Genomic DNA, 24,973 nt, shown 5'->3' with positions numbered 1-24,973 from the left:
GAAATAAATAATTCTCTCAACTATTATTCTGACATTTCACATTCTTAAAATAAAGTGGTGATCCTAACTGACTCAAGACGAGGAATTTTTACTAGGATTTACCATCAGGAATTGTGAAAAACAGAGTTTAAATGCATTTGGCTAAGGTGTATGTAAACTTCCAAATGTATATGTCACTTGTGGTGACATTTAGGCTGTGATTAAAGCTTCTTCAGTCCCGGCCTTGTTTGACTATAGCTCATTGAGACAACATGAATGCTTTTCTTCTCTCGGAGATACCTCAGAGAACTATTTCAGTCACTTTCATTTCCCCAGCCTGGGTGGAAGTTTAAATGTTCACAGCAGCCCTCTCAGTGTTGATTTATATTATTTCCAGTCAAAGCTTTTTTTCCCCCTGGCCTTGTTATAGACTCCTGCACAATGGTTATTTTGATCCAGGCCATTCTTTCCTTGTGCCAAGCACTCATTCACTTTTTCCACCTACTGTCAGGTGTTTGAGTTATGCCTGATGGCTGAGCATGTTCAATCTTATTTTATACAAGTATGACAATATTGGCATAAGCATGTGAACAATTGATCTTATACATTTAAATCTTATGGTCAGATGGTTCCTGACATATTTTGCTGTTGCTGCCCTTAGATATGCATTTGCAAAAAATAACTGCTATTCGGTGCCAGCTCTCACAAAAAGAGGGACTAGTTGTTCACATGGGAATATTATTAATTCACAATCAGATGTATGATTTTAGCCCTCATATTGTCCCAATGCCACAGAGAGACTTCGTTCAGTAATAAGAAGGAGATTCAGCTCCTTATTGTGATTATGCACAAGTGAAAATGTCATAGTGATTTGAATGTACAGTTGCATGACTCAATGTCCTTGACCATAAGGATTCCAAAATAGAAGGTTAGGAATTAGTTTAATTATCACCTATGTGTTCCATTGTGGAGGCAGAATATCTCTAGTCATCTTCAGTAAGACATCAGAGTTACTACAGATTTAGACCTATGAACAACCCCTCTAATTAAAGGGGTTTTACCAGAAAACAATCCAAAACAGATTTACATTTGGGATGGAATATGTTGTTGGTTCATCCACTGCTTTTAATTCAGCAAGGCTTTGAACTTCTACAAATATAATTTCAAATGTGTAGTTTACAATAGTGCAATTGAACAAAGTGTAAATGAATCTGTCACGACTCCTACCGAAGGTGGCTCCTCTTCCTGTTCGGGTGGCGCTCGGCGGTCGTCGTCACCAGCCTACTAGCTGCCACTGATTCCTTTTCCCTTTTCTGTTGTTTTTGTCTGATTAGTAACACCTGTTTCTTGTTTGGGTTTTAGTTGGGCTATTTAAGCCGGTAGGCCCGCCTGCTCTTTGTGCGGGCTTATTTGATTTTCCACTGTGTTATTGTGTGGTAGTGCGTGTTGTTTTTGGGTTTTCCCTCCGGACTGGTTAGGTCCTGGTTTTGGGCATTTGTGTATGTGCGCCCAGTATCTTGGCAAGTATTATTTGTCCTGGGCGTAATAAAGCACTGTACCTCCTGCCTCCTGCGCCTGACTCCGCCTAGTGCGTTACAGAATCGCTCCATTAACAGTGTTGATTTAAATGCAAGTAGAAAAATTTTAATTTTATGTTTTTTTTTATTAATGCAGAGAAGATACTTCAATGAACCAGGTATATCTATCTTATTGTCTTCTGTCTTTTTTTGTATTATCCTTTCTCTCTTGCCAGAAACATGAGGCAGGCGTGTGGGCTCTGCTGGAAGAGGCAGACAGGATGGCAAAGGAGAAGAAGGAGAATGAAGGGGAGGTGTACGAGGCCATGGCTAACTCGCTGAGCGATGCCTGGAGGACCCTGATCTTAATGCTAGAGAAGCGCAGGTCGCTGTTACACCTGGCCTCAGAGTTCTTCGACAGGGCCCTGGAGGTAGGAGGGCTAACAGAAAGGAGATGTTATAGCTACATAGAGAATGCATAGAGCTACATAGACCATACATATACCCAGATCTCACTTCTAGAGAAGTGCTGGTTTCTGCTACACCTGGCCTCAGAGTTCTTTGACAGAGCACTTGAGTTAGGAGCCAGGCAAACAGAAACAGAGCCATTATAGGTACATTATAGCTACATAGAACACACATAGAGCTGACATAGACCATAACCCTAACAGATCAGAGCTGATTTTGAGTTAATGTACATGTATGCCTCAGGTGTTTTCACTGCACTAATAAGCATGTAACAAAGTGACCTTTCAACCAGTTCTGTGGTTCTGAAATGGAAAGTTCATTTTTTATGTTGTTTGTTGGAGGAAATGTAACATTTCATGATATCAACACAGCATCCAGTGTTGTGTTCTTGTTATTACTGCTGTTCTAGAGTTAGTACATCTGTTTCCTCCTCTCCAGTTTGCTTAAAAAAAACATAAAAGAAAATGGCACATTGTTTTATCAGTTTTGTTAGCATTACGTTATTGAAAAATATTTTCCTAAATAGCAGTGTAAATGACGAGGAGCTGTAATGTAATCCTGTTTTTACTGCAATATAAACACACAGGTCATAGACACTGTATCACGGAGCCCTGTAAAATATGGCACAATGGGGCAGTTTCATTGTTATTAGTCCAATGACAGTGGCTCCAACCAAGAGGATTGAGTTGTGTGATACTGTACAGCCACTGTAACTTACCCAGGCACTAAATGATGGCCACCCTAAATGCTGCCACACAAAACAGACACATTATTGTGATGATTATGAAACATGATGAGTGGTTGTGTGACAGATACAGGAATCAGGTGGTTCTGTAGATGTGACTGAAAAGTGGTTGTTTTTTAATAGCAGAACTGTTTGTACTGTCTGCCCTTTACATGTTTCATCCCTGACCAAACAGTGCTTCTTGTTTCCTTTGTTTACTTCTCTATCAAATCTACTGTGAGTGAATTAAGCCTTTCGAGATCTCCATGAATAAATGTGTAAAGACAGAGCCCATGCTAGTATAAATTACTCTGTTGTCTAACTATACAGATAGATTTACTATATCTTCCTCCACCTCTTGCAGTTTGCTATCAGAATAGATGAGGGAGAAGAGTTCCAGAGCAGAGAACAGGAGCTGGCAGATGCTGAGTGTCTGAAAGAACTGCTCCTGAAACACAGTGTTATGAAGAGAGGTGAGTATATGCTGATACACCTACAGTAATGCCCCCCATTAGAGAAATGATGTGTTTCTTCCCATTGAGTAATGACATCCTGGTCACTGCTCCAGATGTCTGATACATGATACACAACCTCAATCTGGTCCTGACAGTCATTCAGTCACCTCTGCCCTCCCTTGAGAGAATCATTCTCCTCTTAAAGTTCCTGAAATGTGATGGATTTTACCCTGCCTTTCAGTCTCCAAGGCACTGAGAGCTAATGGAGAGATAGATATATGCTAGATGTGAGAATGAGTGGCGTTCATGTCATATCAACAGCACGGGGCTAGGACTGAGACATGTCAGTAAACTAAAAGCTAGTTGTCGATCACATGAGCTGGTTGAGGCTGCTGAGGGCCACAGGGGCCATTATGTCATTATGTCATGCCATCGTAACGGTCTTAGAAACAACAGGCACTCTTTCTCATGACAGTATTTGATGAGAGATTACACTTTAGTGTGAGGTGCGTTATTTACTTTACAAATGGATCTATAACAGATGTATTTACGCGACCCAAAGCTGGATGAAACTTTTAATTTAGCTTTATACTACAGCATTTTGGATTTTAGATAACATGTGAGGCGGCAGTACAGAATGTCTCCTTTTATTTGAGGGTATTTTCATACATATCTGTTTTACCGTTGAGAAATGAAAGCACTTTATGTATCTAATCCACCCCATTTGAAGGTGTCTAAGTATTTGGACAAATTCATTAAATTTGGTAAAGAGTTTTGTATTTGGTCCCATATTCTTAGCACACAATGACTACATCAAGCTTGTGACTCGACAAACTTGTTGGATGCATTTGCAGTTTGTTTTGGTTGTGTTTCATATTATGTTGTGCCCAATAGAAATGAATGGTAAATAATGTATTGTGTCATTTTGGAGTCACTTTTATTGTAAATAAGAATAGAATAAAATATGTTTCTGAAACTTCTGCATTAGTGTGGATGCTACCATGATTACAGGTAATCCTGAATGAATCGTGAATGATGAGTGAGAAAGATACAGAGGCATAAACATTATGCCCACCAAAAAGTATAACCTCCCCTGTTATTGGTAATGGTGAGAGGTTAGCATGTTTTGTGGGCATGATCTTTGTGCATCTGTATATTTCTCACTCATCATTATTCAAGATTCATTCAGGTGTTTAGAAACATATTTTATTCTTATTTACAATAAAAGTGACTCCAAAATGACACAATACATTATTTACCATTCATTTCTATTGCGCACAACATAATCTGAAACGCAACCAAAACAAACTGCAAATGCATCCAACAAGTTTGTAGTCACAAGCATGATGTAGTCATTGTGTCCTAGGAATATGGGACCAAATCCAAACATTTTGACTGAATTGAATGAATTAGTCCAAATACTTATGACACTTTCAAATTGTTGGATACATAAAGTGAATTAATTTCTAAACGGTAAAACAGATATGTACAAACATCACCTATCTGAGCAGCTAACCGATTGCTGCAGCCCATCTGTAAATAACCCATCCAATCTACCTACCTCATCCCCATATTGTTTTTGTTTACTTTTCTGCTCTTTTGCACACCAGTATCTCTACTTGCACATCATCATCTGCACATCTATCACTCCAGTGTTCATTTGCTAAATTGTAATTATTTCGCTACTATGGCCTATTTATTGCCTCACCTCCTCATGCCATTTGCACACACTGTAAATAGACTTTCTTTTTTTCTATTGTGTTATTGACTGTACACTTGTTTATTCCATGTGTAACTTTGTGTTGTTTGTGTCGCACTGCTTTGCTTTATCTTGGCCAGGTCGCAGTTGTAAATGAGAACTTGTTCTCAACTAGCCTACCTGGTTAAATAAAGATGAAATATTTTTTTTAATGAAAATACCCTAAAATAAAAGGTGACATTCTGTACTGTCGCCTCATATAAAATGTTTGATCTCAAATCCAAAATGCTGGAGTATAGAGACAAATTAAACTTTTTAGCTTCACTATCCAAATAAATACGTGGAGGTGTATACATATTGTTACACATGACCAGCGTCTGCTCAAAGATGTTGTATGTGCAAATGAAATCATATTTCCCTATTCTGACCCATATCTGTCCCTCGGGTCTACTGGAGAAGTCAATGCTGGTTATAAACAAGAGTGTCTTTCTAATGAGAAAATTGTAAATGTTACAGTATGAAGTAATTCAGCTCTTTGCAGCTATTGGTACTATGAAATGCTTTCAAGTAATAGTAAATAAACCATTCTTTCCTCTCTCTCTCTCTCCTCTCTCTTTCCCTCCCTCTGTCCCTCCCTCCCCCCCAGGTCTCCTGGAGAAGTCCATGCTGGTTCTGAATAAGAGCCGTGATCTTCTAGACTTCCTGAGAGAGTTCCAGACAGAGGAGGCTCTACAGAGGAGCGAGGCTTTGCAGGGGGCTCACAGCAGCTGTGGCCGGGTGGAGAGTCTTATGGAGATACTGCAGGACAGGAGGAGACAGGTAGACCAGCACATGAAGCAGCAGCTCCTTGACCTGGAAGTCATCCTCAGCATCTACCAATGGGATCGGCAGGAACAGGAAGTGAGTCACAAAATGTCAATATCCAAGATCAATCCATGTTAGAAATTGACTTTTTAATTAAAACCTTTACCTACCTTATATGCAAGTAGACATACATGTTCTGTGGCATGACCTTTGGATAATAAGTATGGTATTAGAAAGTGTATCTGATATTGAACTGAGAATACTTACCTAGGAAAATATGATACCATCAGTCTTGTTGAGCCATAAGGGGTCGTGTTAAGATGATGAAAGCACAGATGTCTCTGGCTGTGCTTCATAAAGGCTTGCTACTCTATCACGTGTGATTCAGTTGGTAGAGCATTTTATTTTATTTATTTAACTAGGAAAGTCCGTTAAGAACAAATTCTTATTTACAATGATGGCCTACCCTGGCCAAACCCTAACACAGATGACGCTGGTTCAACTGTGCTCAGCCCTATGGGACTCCCAATCAAGGCCGGTTGTAATACAGCCTGGATTCAAACCAGGGTCTGTAGTGGCGCCTTTAGCACAGAGATGCTGTGCCTTGGAACGCTGCGCCACTCAGGAGCATGCACCGCCAGGGTTGTGGTTTCAATCCCTGTATGCACTCACTATTGGCAGTAGCTCTGGCTAAGAACGTCTGTAAACATGCATCCACTGCTTAGTGTCAGGGAGAGCAGTCATGAAGCATATAACTCTTCATTTGTAGTAACATGTTACCTGATCTATTGAACCTTTATCCAAGTATGAGTTCATGAATAACTGATTGTAGTGATAATACATTGTATTCTTTTCAGGTAACCCACTGGTTCAAGAGCAATGCTGACTTGTACTTTCAAAGAGATCATTTGGGCTCAACTCTCACTGAAAATGAAGAGCTCCTTCGGGAATACAAGAAGTTTGAAGAGAAAGCCAAGGTATGATACTTTAAATATGAGTATATTATGGGGTACAAATTCTCTAAGGGTTTGACTGTTATTTTCATTTGATTCGTTGTATCACACAACTGACATAAAAAATGTGTAGAATTGCAAGAAATGTCCGTTAAAACGGCTAAATGTTCCTATCGCTCCATGGCACAATGTGTAGAATTGCAGGAAATGTGCTTTAAAACTGCAATTTATTTGATCTCAAGAGGGGTGTAAACAGTTTGAACAGTTTGGGGTTGCATGGGTTGAGAGGTGAGGGTTTGTTACTATGCCGATAAATGACAATATCCATACGGCGTTTTGCCACCTAGGGAATTTGTGTGACTGGACCTTCTCAAAAAGTATGTTAGTTCTTCTGATATCAGTCATACTGTGCTCTTATAATAATGCATGTTGTGTCTGTGTGTTTGTGTGTTTGCGTGTGCCTGCATCCTGTCCTGCAGGACTGGAGTGAGTTGGTGGAGAAGTTGCTGGCCAAGGCCTCAGAGCTGCTAGCGGGGGAAGCAGAGGGCCGGGCTGAGACGGGACATGTCTCTGAGAGGAGTCTGGCTCTCAGAGCCCTGCACGAGCACTTCTGGAACCTGATGATGGGCCGCCTCGCACACTTACAGGAGAGCAATGCGTTCTTTAGCAGCGCCAACAAGGTACGGTAACTGAGAACGAAAAGGAAAAATGATAACCTAAAATGAACCCACTTGCGTGGGTTTGAAAGTTAAACTTAGTTGAACTTATAAATTAATGATATGTACCCATTGATTCTTTTTTTTTGTAACAATATTTTTTATTTTCACCCATATTAAGAGATACAACAACAGAGACAAAGCACACCAAAAAAAACACAAAAGAAAACAGCACTCACTTACACAGACCTACGCATATATATATAAACATATATATATACACATACACACATGCATATACACATATATATGCATACACACATACATAGACACACATACATACATACATATCACACACACCCATACATACGTACACCATTTTCCTCTTCCCGCTCGGTGCTTCTCTCACCCCATCCCCATCATTGCGTCTCTCAATACATACATTTCAAACAAACTTACAAACATAAATTAAACAAAAAAGCTCCGTTTAAACCAAGAAGTTAGGTTCCACACATGGAACGTACAGTGTAGTTCTGAAATACATAGATCCCCGCCATTCTAAGAGAATCCTTGCAGCATAATAGCTGATACCTCAGGTTCTAGGTAATTTAGATAAGGTTCCCATACTTTGTAGAACTGGTCTGTTTTAGAATGCAATGTACATGTCAGATATTTCAGAGGCACCCATTCAAATAGTATCTTATGCCAATCTTTAATAGAAGGAACCTTATCACTAATCCACTGTAAAAGGATGTTTTTCCTCGCTGCGAAGGTAAGGATGTTGTAAAGCCTCCTTCTACCCACCGAAGTAACCTGCCTACTAGGGAGACCTAACAGTAAAGAAACTGGGTCCAATTCTAGATCAACCCCTAGGATCCTTTAAATTTCTTGCAGAACACCAGACCAGTATCTTTGTATTTTGGTACATGACCATAAACAATGTGTTAGAGTGCCTGTAGCAGTTTTGCATTTAAGACACTGAGGGGAAGAGGAAGTAGGGCTAAAAGCATGTCTGCGATTTGGGGATATATGCAATCTGTGTATTATTCTTAATTGGATTGCTCTAGTACGATTACATATAGATATTGTTTTTGCATATCTCCAAATGTCCTCCCACATCTCTTCGTCAATAGTAACAGACAATTCTTTCTCCCACACTTGTTTCACCCTCTGTGTGTTGACAGCAGAAAAGGACCTTAAAGTATCATAAAACAGACTTACAGACATTTTCCTTTGTGGGAAAAAAAGCATTCTTTCAATGACAGACACATCAGGGTTACCAATTAAGGTGGTGCTCTTCAGAATATAATGTCTTACTTGTAGGAAGCGGAAAAAGTCCTGCTTTGGGAGTTGATATTTCTCGACCATCTGCTCAAATGACAATAAAATCTTATCAGCAAATAAGTCATTTAGTCTGCATATGCCCTTATTAAGCCAAAAGTTAAAGCCAGCATCCAGCAATCCTGGACTGAAATCTGGGTTGTTAAGAATTGGGGTAAGAGCAGAGGTTAGTTTGGACCTTCCCAGGAAGCGTTGAACTGACCTCCTTACATTGAGTGTGTTAAGTGTAACGGGATTATTGCAGTGATCTTCTACAGACTTGAAACTTCTGAAAAATAAAAGATCCTGTAAGGGGTATTTTGAAAGAGAAGTCTCAATGTCTAACCAAATAGAGGAGTCATCATTTGTGATCCAGTCAGAAATATAACAAATGTGGATGTAAATGATGTAAATGATGAGAAAAACACTTGACCAAACCCCCCTTGTTGTAATTTCAGGTGCTCCTTATCATCCAAATGAGTTTCTTGCAACAGGGCAAAATCAATATTTTATTTTTTCAAAAAAGACAGTACCTTCTTCCTTTTAATGGGGTTATGGCTCCCTCTAATGTTCCATGTACATACACGCAGTCTGTTACCTGCCATTGTGCCTTGACCATTCAATATCCAGACTGGATCCTACTGTAAAAGTGGGGTGGTACCTTTTTCCATATGTTGAACTCTCCTCTATCTCACCGAGTATAAACAAACGATATGAACCCTGAACTCGAACTATACTAAACCCAAAAATTAAACATGTAAAGATCCAAAAGGGGGTTTTCCCACTAGCTAACATGCAGGGGATTTCAACTTTCCAATGTAGACTCTTAAGTCCGCATTGCCGCTCAATAGCCTCATCCTTTATATGTATGGAAATGAAAATCAATAGAAGAAGATTGAGGCTCTTCCACCTAAAACCAAGCCTGGGCACCAATATGGATTCACACATATCTCAGCCTGAGCTATAGTGGCTATTACTTTAGCAAGAAAAATAATAAAGATACGAATATTACTGAGCCGGAGTACGTGAGAACTCACACCACTGTTTCATGATCAGATTCAACCAAAAATAAACAAAGTTATCCAATGCTGCGGAGGTGCAGCTTCAAGTTATTTACCCAAGAGAGTCAAACGCAGCAGCCTCTTCAGGTGTGTAGAGTTTTTTTAGGCGATCCGTTGACCATAATCTTCAATGTGGCTGGGTACAACAGTGCGTAGTCCAGCTTCACACAACCAGCCTTAGTGTCCATTTGTAGGTAGCCAGGGATCCATTCCTCAAAGAATTTTACTGAACGTGTCCCTTCAGAATTTTCCGGGAGTCCCACAACACGAATATTGCATCTGCATCCTCGATTATCCAAGTCGTCAATGTGCTCCGCCATTTCGCGCACCTGTTTCTCAAGTGCTTTTATCTTCAGTCATCTTTTGAATCACCAGGTCCATTGTGCCTGGATCCGCAATGGTGTTAGCTTCGCTAATGTTAGCTAGCTCCTCATGCACATCTACAGGGGTGGTGGTTTTGGTCGAGTTCGTAGTAGTTCTGTTGGGCATGTTGTCGGAGACTTTTGAGAAATAGCCGTCAAGACTCATTGTAGACTTATTTAGCCAATTCTACCACTTTTTCAAGCTAGGAGATTAATGTAAAAATATAAATTTACGAATGCCACGGGAGCTCGCTCAAACAGTGTTCTCTCTACGGCGCCATTTTGTCCCCCCCACCCATTGATTCTTAAAGAATATAACTTATAAATACCTCATTAGTTCAATTCAACTGTCGTACCCCATCAGAACTCAACATATACGCTTGTTATACTTCAATGTTTGTAAACAAAGTAAATGTAAACAAACACTATTTAGCCCCAGAACACGGTTAAAACCATAATTTGACTATCAGGGATGGTCAATCTGGACAGTCCTTGCATCCATAGCCTCATCCCTCAGCTTTTTACTGAAACAGTAGTGGGGAGTACACTTTGATATTGTTTCAACTGCTGATTGCCCTTTTAATGTATGAGCTCAGACATGATTCAAATACACCAATGCTTATGTACACTGAGGCATGCATGAGAGCATCAGCTGTTCCGGACGACTGTGTGATCACGCTCTCTGTAGCCGACTTGAGTAAGACCTTTAAACAGGTCAACATACACAAGGCTGCGGGGCCAGACGGATTACCAGGACGTGTGCTCCGGGCATGTGCTGACCAACAGGCAGGTGTCTTCACCGACATTTTCAACATGTCCCTGATTGAGTCTGTAATACCAACAGGCTTCAAGCAGACCACCATAGTCCCTGTGCCAAAGAACACAAAGGCAACCTGCCTAAATGACTACAGACCCGTAGCATTCACGTCTGTAGCCATGAAGTGCTTTGAAAGGCTGGTAATGGCTCACATCAACACCATTATGCCAGAAACCCTAGACCCACTTCAATTTGCATAGCACCCAAACAGATCCACAGATGATGCAATCTCTATTGCACTCCACACTGCCCTTTCCCACCTGGACAAAAGGAACACATCCCTCTGCAACTGGATCCTGGACTTCTTGACAGGCCGCCCCCAGGTGGTGAGGGTAGGTAGCAACACATCTGCCATTCTGATCCTCAACACTGGAGCTCCCCAGGGGTGCGTGCTCAGTCCCCTCCTGTACTCCCTGTTCACCCACGACTGCATGGCCAGGCACGACTCCAACACCATCATGAAGTTTACTGACGACACAACAGTGGTAGGCCTGATAACCGACAACGACGAGACAGCCAATAGGTAGGAGGTCAGAGACCTGGCCGTGTGGTGCCAGAATAACAACCTATCCTTCAACGTAACCAAGACTAAGGAGATGATTGTGGACTACAGGAAAAGGAGCACCGAGCACGTCCCCATTCTCATCGACGGGGCTGTAGTGGAGCAGGTTGAGAGCTTCAAATTGCTTGGTGTCCACATCAACAACAAACTAGATTGGTCCAAACCCACCAAGACAGTCGTGAAGAGGGCACGACAAAGCCTATTCCCTCTCAGAAACTAAAAAGATTTGGCTTGGGTCCTGAGATCCTCAAAAGTTTCTACAGCTGCAACATCGAGAGCATCCTGACCGGTTGCAGCACTGCCTGGTACGGCATTTGCTCGGCCTATGACCGCAAGGCACTTCAGAGGGTAGTGCGTACAGCCCAGTACTTCACTGGGGCAAAGCTGCCTGCAATCCAGGACCTATACACCAGGTGGTGTCAGAGGAAGGCCCTAAAAATTGTCAAAGACCCCAGCCACCCCAGTCATAGACTGTTCTCTCTACTACCGCATGGCAAGCGGTACCAGAGCGCCAAGTCTAGGACAAAAGGCTTCTCAACAGTTTTTTACCCCCAATCCATAAGACTCCTGAACAGGTAACCAAATGGTTACCCGGACTATTTCCATTGTGTGCCCCCCCAACCCCTCTTTTACGCTGCTGCTACTCTCTGTTTATCTTATATGCATAGTCACTTTAACTATACATTCATGTACATACTACCTAAATTTGCCCCTCCCGCACATTGGCTAACCGGTCTGCTGCATTGTGTCCCACCACCCACCAACCACCTTTTTTTCCCCTCACCATTGGTTAGAGCCTGTAAATAAGCATTTCACTCTAAGGTTTACACCTGTTGTATTCGGCGCACGTGACAAATAAACTTTGATTTGATTTCACATAACCCCTTTAGGAGAGTGTGGCACAGTAGTAGTAGAAGGTAGCTGGTGTAGCTATACATATCACCTACAGGAGAGCAACACCTTCTTTAAAAGTGTCAACAAGGTACAGTAACTTCTGTCTTGTGGCGACAAATAAGCAGGGTCAAGATAGTAGTTACTAATTTGTGAACATAGAGAGAGAACGGTTCTATATCTATACTAGTGTACATGTAACCTTCAGGAAATACATGCCTTCCGTACCAACAAGGTAGCTACTGAAACTGTACATATGACCTTCAGGAGAGCAATGCATTCTTTATTAGTGCCAACAAGATAGTAACTGTAGATACAGTATAATGTGCCACATATACTGTGCCAATAAGGTACTGTAGCATTAACAAAAAAATTAACAAAAAAAATTATGTGAGGACACTCTTGCCAGATAGCTATTAAAAATTATTTATTTAGTTGGAATGTCTATGTATTATCTTTCCTGCAGTCAAATGAACAAATTGCTCTCTCGTGGTGGAATGTTATTAATATTTTTCACAATTTCATAATTAGTCAACCTTACTTTAAAAAACCCGCTGAAAATCCAGTGTTTCTATGTCAAATGGTTTTGTTATATTTCAGTCTTCTGTGATTTACATAAAGTGGAATATTGGGATGCAAACTCAAAATGTAATACATTTCAAAGTACAGGTGTCTTCTTAAGCCCATAATCATGTACAGTACCAGTCAAAAGTTTTTATTTTACATTGTAAAAAAAAAGAAGATTATTCTACATTGTAGAAAAATAGTGAAGACATCAAAACTATGAAATAACACATACAGCGGGGCAAAAAAGTATTTAGTCAGCCACCAATTGTGCAAGTTCTCCCACTTAAAAAGATGAGAGGCCTATCATTTTTATCATAGGTACACTTCAACTATGACAGACAAAATTAGATTTTTCTTCTCCAGAAAATCACATTGTAAGATTTTTAATGAATTTATTTGCAAATGATGTTGGAAAATAAGTATTTGGTCAATAACAAAAGTTTATCTCAATACTTTGTTATACACCCTTTGTTGGCAATGACAGAGATCAAACGTTTTCTGTAAGTCTTCACAAGGTTTTCACACACTTTTGCTGGTATTTTGGCCCATTCCTCCATGCAGATCTCCTCTAAAGCAGTGATGTTTTGGGGCTGTTGCTGGGCAACACGGACTTTCAACTCCCTCCAAAGATTTTCTATGGGGTTGAGATCTGGAGACTGGCTAGGCCACTCCAGGACCTTGAAATGCTTCTTACGAAGCCACTCCTTCGTTGCCCGGGCGGTGTGTTTGGGATCATTGTCATGCTGAAAGACCCAGCCACATTTCACCGTCAATGCCCTTGCTGATGGAAGGAGGGTTTCACTCAAAATCTCACGATACATGGCCCCATTCATTCTTTCCTTTACACGGACTTTACTCAGTCGTCCTGGTCCCTTTGCAGAAAAACAGCCCCAAAGGATGATGTTTCCACCCCCATGCTTCACAGGAGGTATGGTGTTCTTTGGATGCAACTCAGCATTCTTTGTCCTCCAAACACGACGAGTTGAGTTTTTACCAAAAAGTTATATTTTGGTTTCATCTGACTATATGACATTCTCCCAATCTTCTTCTGGATCATCCAAATGCTCTCTAGCAAACTTCAGACGGGCCTGGACATGTACTGGCTTAAGCAGGTGGACACGTCTGGCACTGTAGGATTTGAGTCCCTGGCGGCGTAGTGTGTTACTGATGGTAGGCTTTGTTACTTTGGTCCCAGCTCTCTGCAGGTCATTCACTAGGTCCCCCCGTGTGGTTCTGGGATTTTTGCTCACCGTTCTTGTGATCATTTTGACCCCACGGGGTGAGATCTTGCGTGGAGCCCCAGATCGAGGGAGATTATCAGTGGTTTTGTATGTCTTCCATTTCCTAATAATTGCTCCCACAGTTGAGTTCTTCAAACCAAGCTGCTTACCTATTGCAGATCCAGTCTTCCCAGCTGGTGCAGGTCTACAATTTTGTTTCTGGTGTCCTTTGACAGCTCTTTGATCTTGGCCATAGTGGAGTTTGGAGTGTGACTGTTTGAGGTTGTGGACAGGTGTCTTTTATACTGATAACAAGTTCAAACAGGTGCCATTAATACGGGTAACAAGTGAAGGACAGAGGAGCCTCTGAAAGAAGAAGTTACAGGTCTGTGAGAGCCAGAAATCTTGCTTGTTTGTAGGTGACCAAATACCTATTTTCCACCATAATTAGCAAATAAATTCATTAAAAATCCTACAATGTGATTTTCTGGATTTTTTTTCTAATTTTGTCTGTCATAATTGAAGTGTACCTATGATAAAAATTACAGGCCTCTCTCATCTTTTTAAGTGGGAGAACTTGCACAATTGGTGGCTGACTAAATACTTTTTTGCCCCACTGTATGGAATCATGTAGTAACACCCTTGGCATTCCCTTGGCATTCTCTCGACCAGCTTCACCTGGAATGCTTTTCCAACCATCTTGAAGGAGTTCCCACATATGCTGAGCAATTGTTGGCAGGTGATTGTGGAGGCCTGGCCATCTGATGCAGCACTCCATCACTCTCCTTGATCAAATAGCTCTTACACATCCTGGAGGTGTGTTTTGGGTCATTGTCCTGTTGAAAAACAAATTATAGTCCCACTAAGCTCAAATCAGATGGAAAAGTTTATCGCTGCAGAATGATGTTGTAGCCATGATGGTTAAGTATGCCTTGAATTTTAAATAAATCACTGAGAGTGTCACCAGCAAAGCACCCCCAGACCATCGCACCTCCTCCTCCATGCTTCACGGTGTGAACCACACATGGGGAGATCATACGCTTACCTACTCTGCATCTCACAAAGACACGGCGGTTGGAACCAAAAATCTCAAATTTAGACTCATCAGCCCAAAGAACAGATTTCCACTGGTCTAATGTCCATTGCTCGTGTTTCATGGCCCAAGCAAGTTGTTTCTTCTTATTGGTGTCCTTTAGTAGTTTCTTTGCAGCAATTCGACCACGAAGGCCTTGATTCACACAGTCTCCTCTGTACAGTTGATGTTGAGACGTGTCTGTTACTTGAACTCTGTGAAGCATTTATTTGAGCTGAGAATTTCTGAGGCTGGTAACTCTAATGTACTTATCCTCTGCAGCAGAGGTAACTCTGGGTCTTCCTTTCCTGTGGCGGTCCTCATGAGGCAGTTTCAGCATGGCGCTTGATGGTTTTTGCGAATGCACTTGAAGGAACTTTCAAATTTCTTAAAATGTTTTAAAGTAATGATGGACTGATGTTTCTCTTTGCTTATTTGAGCAGTTCTTGCCATAATATGGATTTGGTCTTTTACCAAATAGGGCTATCTTCTGTATATCACTCCTACCTTGTCACAACACAGCTGATTGGCTCAAATGCATTAAAGAAGGAAAGAAATTCCACAAATTTACTTTTAACTTAGCACACCTGTTAATTGAAATGCATTCCAGGTGACTACCTCATGAAGCTGTTTGAGAGAATGCCAAGACCGTGCAAAGCTGTCATCATGGCAAAGGGTGGCTACTTTGAAGAATATTTAATATACAATATATTTGGATTTGTTTAACACATTTTTGGTTACTACATGATTCCATATGTGTTATTTCATAGTTTTGATGTCTTCACTCTTATTCTACAATGTAGAAAATAGTAAAAACAAAGAAAATCTTGAATGAGTAGGTGTGTCCAAACTTTTGCCTGGTACTGAATGTGAGGTGTATACTTTTGTTTCATGGTAGATTTGTTTAAGAACACCAAGAAACACTATTGATTTAACCCACCGCAGGAAAACGTTAAAACAAGGAAAACAGACCAGCTACTGCCAATGCGTTACGCTCTCACACAACCTGCTATACATATCATCATCATCATATCATATCACCTTCTATAGCAGTACCAATGAGGTAGCTATGTAACCGTAGATATCACATTCAGGAAAGCAACGAGTTCTTTAGCAGTGCCAACAAGGTATGTACTGTACCAATCATGTGCCCTACAAATATGTGAAGAGTAATTATTATTGAAGCACTAAGTCTTTGAGGTCCTTACACAGCATAGTGAACTAGTGACTTGACTTGTATTTGAATATGCTGCCCTCAAGTGGACATTAAGGGCACATTTGTGCCATCTACTACACCATAAATTGTTATTTTTATTATAATGAGAAACATTACATTTACGCAGGACTTCCGGTTAAATGAACTATCATGTTTACATGATTACTTTTATGTACAATGCCCTATCCTCTCATTTCTGTTTTTTCAGGCTTTTGGGGTCCTGGGAATTGTTGAGAGTAAACTAAAGGGGTTGAAGAGCCAGACACTACGGTTGCCTAAGTTGGCCAAAAAGCACGAGGAGCTGCTGCGAAGCATTAAAGAGTCAGCCACCGACCCTCTTCAGAGAGGACAGCTCATACTGCAGAAGGTTGACCCACAGAGGTAAAGTGCACGGCATCCATATTAGGACATCCTCAGTCCTCAGACTCAAAACTTTACTGCCACCCTAGTCAAGTTTAAAACCTGCGGTGGTCAAGTATCACCACAGCCTGCTTATTGCTGGTGAAGCAAAACAAAGATTTTAAATATGCTTGTTAAACTGTATGTGAGGCAAAATAGGCCTTTATTTTGATAGACGGATGATTGATCAAAATTGCAGATATTATTATTACTACATGGAGCATTTGACAGCATACATGGCTCTTACTGTATTTCTAGCACCCAAGTGGAAGGGGTGAAAAGGATGCTGGGATATGTGAGAGACCGGGTTGATACTCTGAGCCGGGAATGCCACGCCCACCGAGCACTGGCAGCCAAGAGACAGCAGCTGGTGTCCACATGTGAAGACCTCATAGACAAGGTACACACAAGTCTTAGGTTGTATCCCAAATGGTACAGCCTATTCCCTCTATAGTACACTACCTTTGACCAGGACCCATAGGGCTCTGGTCAAATGTAGTGCACAATACAGGGAATAGGGTGTCATTTGGGGATAAACTTTAGCTATCTTTTTTATCGTATTCCTATTGATGTGTAAGCCCACTGCTAGTCTCATTGGGCCTGATTCAGAGTTGAAATAAGCATGTGCAACTTAGACGATTGCATATAATTTACCGTCATTAGGAAAGGTACACAAAAGTTTTGAGTTAAGAAGATCTAAAGTCAGATTGGTCATTTTCAGCCGTATTGTGAGGCTAGTTGACAGCCTACAGTCAACTGCCAATGCTTTTATATGTGTGTACATTTCCATCTATTTCAGTTGACTGCATTTGACTGAATTGTTTTTGAATCCCACCGTACCTTCTCCGCTATGCAATCTGGTTTCCGAGTCGGTCATGGGTGCACCCCAACCACGCTCAAGGTCCTAAACAACATCATAACCGCCATCAATAAAAGACAATACTGTTCAGCCGTATTCATCGACTTGGCCAGGGCTTTTGACTCTGTCAATCACAGCATTCTTATTGGCAGACTCAACAGCCTTGGTTTCTCAAATGACTGCCTCGCCTGGTTCACCAACTACTTCTCACACAGAGTTCGGTGTGTCAAATCGGAGGGCCTGTTGTCCGGACCTCTGGCAGTCTCTATGGGGGTGCCACAGGGTTCAATTCTCGGGCTGACTCTTTTCTCTGTATACTTCAATGATGTCGCTCTTGCTGCTGGTGATTCTCTGATCCACCCCTACGCAGACGACACCATTTTGTATACTTCTAGACCTTCTTTGGACACTGTGTAAACTAACCTCCAGCTTCAATGCCATACAACACTCCATACAACACTCCGTGGCCTCCAACTGCTCTTAAATGCAAGTAAAACCAAATGCATACTCTTCAACCGATCGCTGCCAGCACCTGCCCGCCCGTCTAGCATCACTACTTTGGACGGTTCTGACTTAGAATATGTGGACAACTACAAATACCTAGGTGTCTGGTTAAACTGTAAACTCTCCTTCCAGACTCACAATAAGCATCTCCAATCCAAAATTAAATCTAGAATCGGCTTCCTATTTCACAACAAAGCATCCTTCACTCATGCTGCCAAACATACCCTCGTAAAACTGACTATCCTACCGATCCTTGACTTCGGCGATGTTGGATGCAGTCTATCACAGTGCCATCCGTTTTGTTACCAAAGCCCCATATACTACCCACCACTGCGACCTGTATGCTCTCGTTGGCTGGCCCTCGCTTCATATTTTATTTGCCAAAACCGCTGGCTCCAGGTCATCTAAGTCTTTTCTAGGTAAAGCCTTGCCTTATCTCAGCTCACTGGTCACCATAGCAGCACCCACCTGTAGCACGCGATCCAGCAGGTATATTTCACTGGTCAGCCCCAAAGCCAATTCCTACTTTGGTCGGTCTTTTGTTCCAGTTCTCTTCTGCCAATGACTGGAACGAACTACAAAAATCACTAAAGCTGGAGACTCATATCTCCCTCACTAACTTTAAGCATCAGCTGTCATAGCAGCTTACAAATCATTGCACCTATACATAGCCCATCTGTAAAACTACCTCATCCCCATATTGTTATTTATTTTTATGCTCCTTTGCACCCCAGTATCTCTACTTGCACATTCATCTTCTGCACATCTCTCACTCCAGTGTTTAATTGCTAAATTGTAATTTATGTCGCCACTACGGCCTATTTGTTGCCTTACCTCCCTAATCTTACTTAATTTGCACACACTGTAAATTAACTTCTATTGTGTTATTGACTGTACCTTTGTTTATTCCATGTGTAACTCTGTGTTGTTGTTTGTTGCACTGCTTTGCTTTATCTTGGCCAGGTCGCAGTTGTAAATGAGAACTTGTTCTCAACTGGCCTACCTGGTTAAAAAAAGGTGGAATAAAAAAATATATATATATTTTTTAGAACTAATAAAGTTAAGTAAAAGTAATGTTTTTCTGTCCCAGATCTCGGTGTGGCTAAAGAGCAGCAACTGTTTCTTCTCCAGCAACACTGAGCCAGGCTTCCTGCTCTCCCAGTCTGAAGACATGCTCAACAAACACCTGGAACTCTCCTCACAAACACAGGTAGTCAGGGATAACACCTGTGCATATACTCAACCTAATTTAAATGTATGTCCCCTTTGTTCATTTACATATATTGTACCAAGTTTGGGGTCAATTCCATTTAAATTCAGGAACTTCAGTTAACTTTCTGAATTGAACGAATTCAAATGGACCTAACTCTGTCTTGTACTGTACTGAAGTACAGTACCAGTACAACTTTTGGACACACCTACTCATTCAAGGGTTTTTCTTTATTTTTTTACTATTTTCTACATTGTAGAATAATAGTGAAGACATCAAAACTGTGAAACAACACATATGGAATAATGTAGTAACCAAAAAAGTGTTAAACAAATCGAAATATATTTTATATTAAAGATTCTTCAAAGTAGCCACCCTTTGCCTTGATGACAGCTTTGCACAATCTTGGCATTCTCTCAACCAGCTTCATGAGGTAGTCACCTGGAATGCATTTCCATTAACAGGTGTGCCTTGTTAAAAGTTAATTTGGGGAATTTCTGTCCTTCTTAAAACCTCTTTCGGCTGAGATCCCGCTAACGGGATCGATATGACAACAGCCAGTGAAAGTGCAGGGCGCCAAATTCAAAACAACAGAAATCCCATAATTAACATTCCTCAAACATACAAGTATTTTACACCATTTTAAAGATACGCTTCTTGATAATCCCACCACAGTCTCCGATTTCAAAAAGGCTTTCCGACGAAAGCAAACCAAACGATTATGTTAGGTCAGAGCCAAGTCACAGAGAAACACGGCCATTTTTCCAGCCAAAGAGAGGAGTCACAAAAAGCAGAAATAGAGATAAATTAATCACTAACCTTTGATCTTCATCAGATGACACTCATAGCACTTCATTGTTACACAATACATGTATGTTTTGTTCGATAAAGTTCATATTTATATAAAAAAAATCTCAGTATACATTGTAGCGTTACGTTCAGTAGTTCTAAAACATCGGTGATTTTGCAGAGAGCCACATCAATTTACAGAAATACTCATAATAAACATTGATGAAAGATACAACTATTATGCACGGAATTATAGATACACTTCTCCTTAATGAAATGCTGTGTCAGATTTCAAAAAAGCTTTACCGAAAAAGCATACCATGCTATAATCTGAGTACAGCGCTCAGAGACCAAAACAACCCAAACAGATATCCGCCATGTTGTGTAGTCAACAGAAGTCAGAAATAGCATTATAAATATTCACTTACCTTTGATGATCCTCATCAGAATGCACTCCCAGGAATCCCAGTTCCACAATAAATGTTTGTTTTGTTCGATGATGTCCATCATTTATGTCCAAACACCTCCTTTTGTTTGCACGTTTATCCCAGTAATCCAAATTCATGACGCGCGATCACTAGGAGCAGACGAAAAGTCCAAAAGTTCCGTTACAGTCCGTAGAAACATGTCAAACGCTGTATAGAATCAATCTTTACGGTTGTTTTTAACATAAATCTTCAATAATGTTCCAACCGGAGAATTCCTTTGTCTGTAGAATTGCAATGGAACTCAAGCTAACTATCACATGAACGTGCGTGGCCAGCTCGTGGCTCTCTGCCAGACCTCTGACTCAATCCCCTCTCATTCGCCCCCACTTCACAGTAGAAGCATCAAACAAGGTTCTAAACACTGTTGACATCTAGTGGAAGCCGTAGGACCCCATAGACACTGTGCATTCGATCGGGAATGAGTTGAAAAACTACAAACCTCAGATTTCCCACTTCCTGGTTGGATTTTTTTCTCAGGTTTTTGCCTGCCATATGAGGTCTGTTATACTCACAGACATAATTCAAACAGTTTTAGAAACTCCAGAGTGTTTTCTATCCAAATCTACTAATACTATGCATATTAGCAACTGGGTCTGAGTAGCAGACAGTTTACTCTGGGAACCTTATTCATCCAAGCTACTCAATACTGCCCCCTGCCATAAAAAGTTAATGAGTTTGAGCCAATCAGCTGTGTTGTGACAAGGTAGGGGTGATATACAGAAGATAGCCCATAAGTCCATATTATGGCAAGAACAGCTCAAATAAGCAAAGAGAAATGACAGTCCATCATTACTTTGAGACATGAAGGTCAGTCAATGAGGAACATTTCAAGACCTTTGAAAATGTCTTAAGGTGCAGTCACAAAAACCATCAAGTGCTATGATGAACCTGGCTGTCATGACGACCGCCACAGGAAAGGTCCCAGAGTTACCTCTGCTGCAGAGGACAAGTTCATTAGAGTTACCAGCCTTAGAAAATGCAGCCCAAATAAATGCTTCAGAGTTCAAGTAACAGACACATCTCAACATCAACTGTTCAGAGGAGACTGTGTGAATCAGGCCTTCATGGTTGAATTGCTGCAAAGAAACCACTACTAAAGGACACCAATAAGAAGAAGAGACTTCCTTGGGCCATGAAACACGAGCAATGGACATTAGACCAGTGGAAATCTGTCCTTTGGTCTGATGAGTCTAAATTTGAGATTTTTGGTTCCAACCACCGTGTCTTTGTGAGACGCAGAGTAGGTGAACAGATCTCCGCATGTGTGGTTCCCACCGTGAAGCATGGAGAAGGAGGTGTGATGGTGTGGAGTTGCTTTGCTGGTGACACTGTCAGTGATTTATTTAGAATTCAAGGCACACTTAACCATCATGTCTACCACAGCATTCTGCAGCGATACACCATCCTGTCTGGTTTGCGCTTAGTGGGACTATTATCTGTTTTTCAACAGGACAATGACCCAACACACCTCCAGGCTGTGTAAGGGCTATTTGACCGAGAAGGAGAGTGATGAAGTGCTGCATCTGATGATCTGGCCTCCACAATCACCCGACCTCAACCCAATTGATATGGTTTGGGATGAGTTTGACCGCAGAGTGAAGGAAAAGCAGCCAGCAAGTGCTCAGCATATGTGGGAACTCCTTCAAGATGGTTGGAAAAGCATTCCAGGTGAAGCTGGTTGAGAGAATGCCAAGAGTGTGCGAAGCAGTCATCAAGGAAAAGGGTTGCTGCTTTGAAGAATCTTAAATATAAAATATATTTAGATTTGTTTAACACTTTTTTGATAACTACATGATGTCTATATGTGTTATTTTATTCTACAATGTAGAAAATAGTACAAATAAAGAAAAACATTGAATGAGTAGGTGTGTCCAAACTTTTGACTGGTACTGTATATGTGTGATACTATAGAGCTTCTCAATCCTGGTCATTTGGTTCTCAGGAAACAGGCATTGAGGCAGATGCCATGGCAGAACAGATAACGGAACTGAAAACACTGGAGTGTCCTGAAGCCACTGAGTTCTCCAACAAAGCATCACTGTTAGAGGAGGAGCTGAAGACAGTCACCAGAAACATCACATCCCGCATTGACAATATCCGACCATACGTGGGCTTCTTGCGAATTGCTGAGGAGGTTATTTTGTCTTACATTATATTTTGTTGAAATGTAATTATGTTTTTTTGTTATGTGTATGTTAGTGTTTTACAGTGGTAGGTGACACAGTGGTATCTTGACTGACTGAACAACCTTGTTCTGTATGTATTTGAACTGAAATGTGAATAACAGAATAACAGTTACATTGTACTGAATAGAGTTGTAACTCCTATGCTGTTTCAGGTGGATGAGCAGATGCAGAGTCTACATGAGAGCTATAACTGGAAGCCAGAGGAGGAGGAGAACAAGGAGAGTGGCGTCACGTCGAAGGAGATCGCTGATGCTAAGTGGCAGTCCATGTTGGAACGCTTCCTTGCCATGCAGGACCTGGGAAACAACTACATCAATTCATCTAACATGGTTAGACATTATTACATGGTTAGAGAAATTGTTAGGACTTCTTCAAATGCTATTATTCATGCAACAGTTTTGGCAGCCTGACATTTGCCAGTTTTAGATGTATTGATTATACGTATCTAGTAGAAGTTGCTGTGTAATTATCTTTGGAATAAATTGTACTTGACAGGCCACTGTCTGCACGCATATAGAGAAACCTTAGAACCATTTATTACTGTAATTCAAACAAGAGGGAGAATGGTTAGACCAACATCCAGTGGTGCTTCGTATGTGAGGGCTGTAGGATACAGACAAGACCCAGTACCTGATAGCAATGGATTCTTTATGCTGGCATCATCAGGTGAGTGAGGACCTGAACCTGAATGTGAGGGCAGCCATCAGTGTGGTGGAAAAGACCATGGAGGAGCTGAACAAGAAGAAGATGGACCTGTCAGACCTCTGGACCTCCTGGCAGCTCCACGTCAATCAGGTGAAGTCCATCAAGAAACAGTGGAAGAAATACAAAGAACAATTGAAAAAGGTACAGTAAAAAGAAGTAGATAATGTATATCATTACAAACTCCTGAATCTCAACCAATCTATTCTTAATGTATCATCAAGTGCAATATCATGAATTACAGTAAGATTAGTAGTAAGACCCCCCCCCTGAATACAATGTCAGAACAGATGTTTCTTTTTAATTCAGTTTTTTTTCTTATTCCGTTTTTTCTAAATGTGTTTTTTACAGACTGTTCATGACCTGAAGAGTGTGGAGGAGGTTCTTGTCCCGACTTCTAAAGTAGATCTGGGAAGTGACCTTCAGACTGTGTCAAAGCTACTGGAGAACTTTAGCCTAGATAAACCCCAGTTCCTGGTAAGAACTATAGCCCATTGACCTGTCATATAGGTAGAATAAATCACAACATTATTATGTATATATTTTTTTACAGAACACAATGGTTTTATGAGTACCAATAGAATGATATCGTCTGTTTAGTGTTGGTCAGAACACATTTAGTCTGTATACACTGCTTGATAGTACAGTATCTATACGGTGGCTCTAAGTAGCTTGACACCATGCCTGAATCTTTTTACATTTGTGTCATCTCTCTTCATTCTTTGATCTGGCCCATCATGTGATGTCCTATAAGTAAATATGCATAATTATTCTCTATGTAATGTATGTCCCCCTGTAGCAACTGAATGCGGAGGTAGAATACATGGTGAAGACATCAGAACTGTTGGCACTGAAAGGAATTCCTATCAAAGAGAAGAGTGAGAAGGTCATAGAGATGCTTCACCTTCATCAGAGAGTGAAAGATAACATCAAAGAGTATGAGTCTGTCCTCAAGATGGCTGTGAAGTTCCACCAGCTTTATGAAGAGGTAACAACACATAGTCTAAGCGGGATGCGTCATGTTATCTTTGCTGTTGTCTCTTCAGAGCCATTGTGTCTGGGTCTGGCAGGGAAACTATCTTTGCTGTGTGTTTGAGAGAACACATGGGATCAGTTTAGATTAAAGTTCTCTGCCCTTCATAGGCATTTTCAGCTTTAAATGTCACATAAATACTGTAACTATCAGAGTTAGTTACCCATCTAGCTTTGCTGTATAAACCGAAGAACACAGGATATTAATTTAGAGATGTGCTGGAGATATAGTACCTCGCAGACCTTTTCAGCCTGAAATGTACCATAAGAGATTGATACTTTGCATGCTTCATCCACATTACACTACGCCGTTGAGTCAAATACTAGCGATAGCTTTATGGTTGGTACATTGATTCATATGAATGTGAAGATGTTGTTCTCAAAGCATATGCAGACCAGCTTTCAAGTGTCTTCACGGAAATCTTCAATCTCTTCTTGTCCCAGTCTGTAATCCCAACATG

General features: G+C 41.0%; 1 protein-coding gene across 1 annotated transcript in view; it reads left to right on the top strand.

Annotated features, from left to right (window-relative positions):
- Positions 1-24,973, top strand: part of LOC110520309 (coiled-coil domain-containing protein 141) — a 48,385-nt gene that overhangs the window by 10,308 nt on the left and 13,104 nt on the right. Inside the window, exons 3-15 of the mRNA XM_021597535.2 lie at positions 1,733-1,927; positions 3,053-3,161; positions 5,489-5,742; positions 6,504-6,623; positions 7,079-7,279; positions 16,552-16,724; positions 17,001-17,142; positions 19,196-19,315; positions 22,535-22,726; positions 22,931-23,107; positions 23,445-23,624; positions 23,832-23,957; positions 24,280-24,468. Coding sequence (XP_021453210.2) covers positions 1,733-1,927; positions 3,053-3,161; positions 5,489-5,742; positions 6,504-6,623; positions 7,079-7,279; positions 16,552-16,724; positions 17,001-17,142; positions 19,196-19,315; positions 22,535-22,726; positions 22,931-23,107; positions 23,445-23,624; positions 23,832-23,957; positions 24,280-24,468 — 2,178 coding nt within the window. The remainder of the gene's footprint in view (positions 1-1,732; positions 1,928-3,052; positions 3,162-5,488; positions 5,743-6,503; positions 6,624-7,078; positions 7,280-16,551; positions 16,725-17,000; positions 17,143-19,195; positions 19,316-22,534; positions 22,727-22,930; positions 23,108-23,444; positions 23,625-23,831; positions 23,958-24,279; positions 24,469-24,973) is intronic.

Source organism: Oncorhynchus mykiss, chromosome 3 (assembly GCF_013265735.2).
Source record: "Oncorhynchus mykiss isolate Arlee chromosome 3, USDA_OmykA_1.1, whole genome shotgun sequence".
Taxonomy (NCBI): Eukaryota; Metazoa; Chordata; class Actinopteri; order Salmoniformes; family Salmonidae; genus Oncorhynchus; species Oncorhynchus mykiss.
The sequence above is the reverse complement of the archived record's forward strand: the minus strand, read 5'-3'. Positions and strand labels throughout refer to the sequence as shown.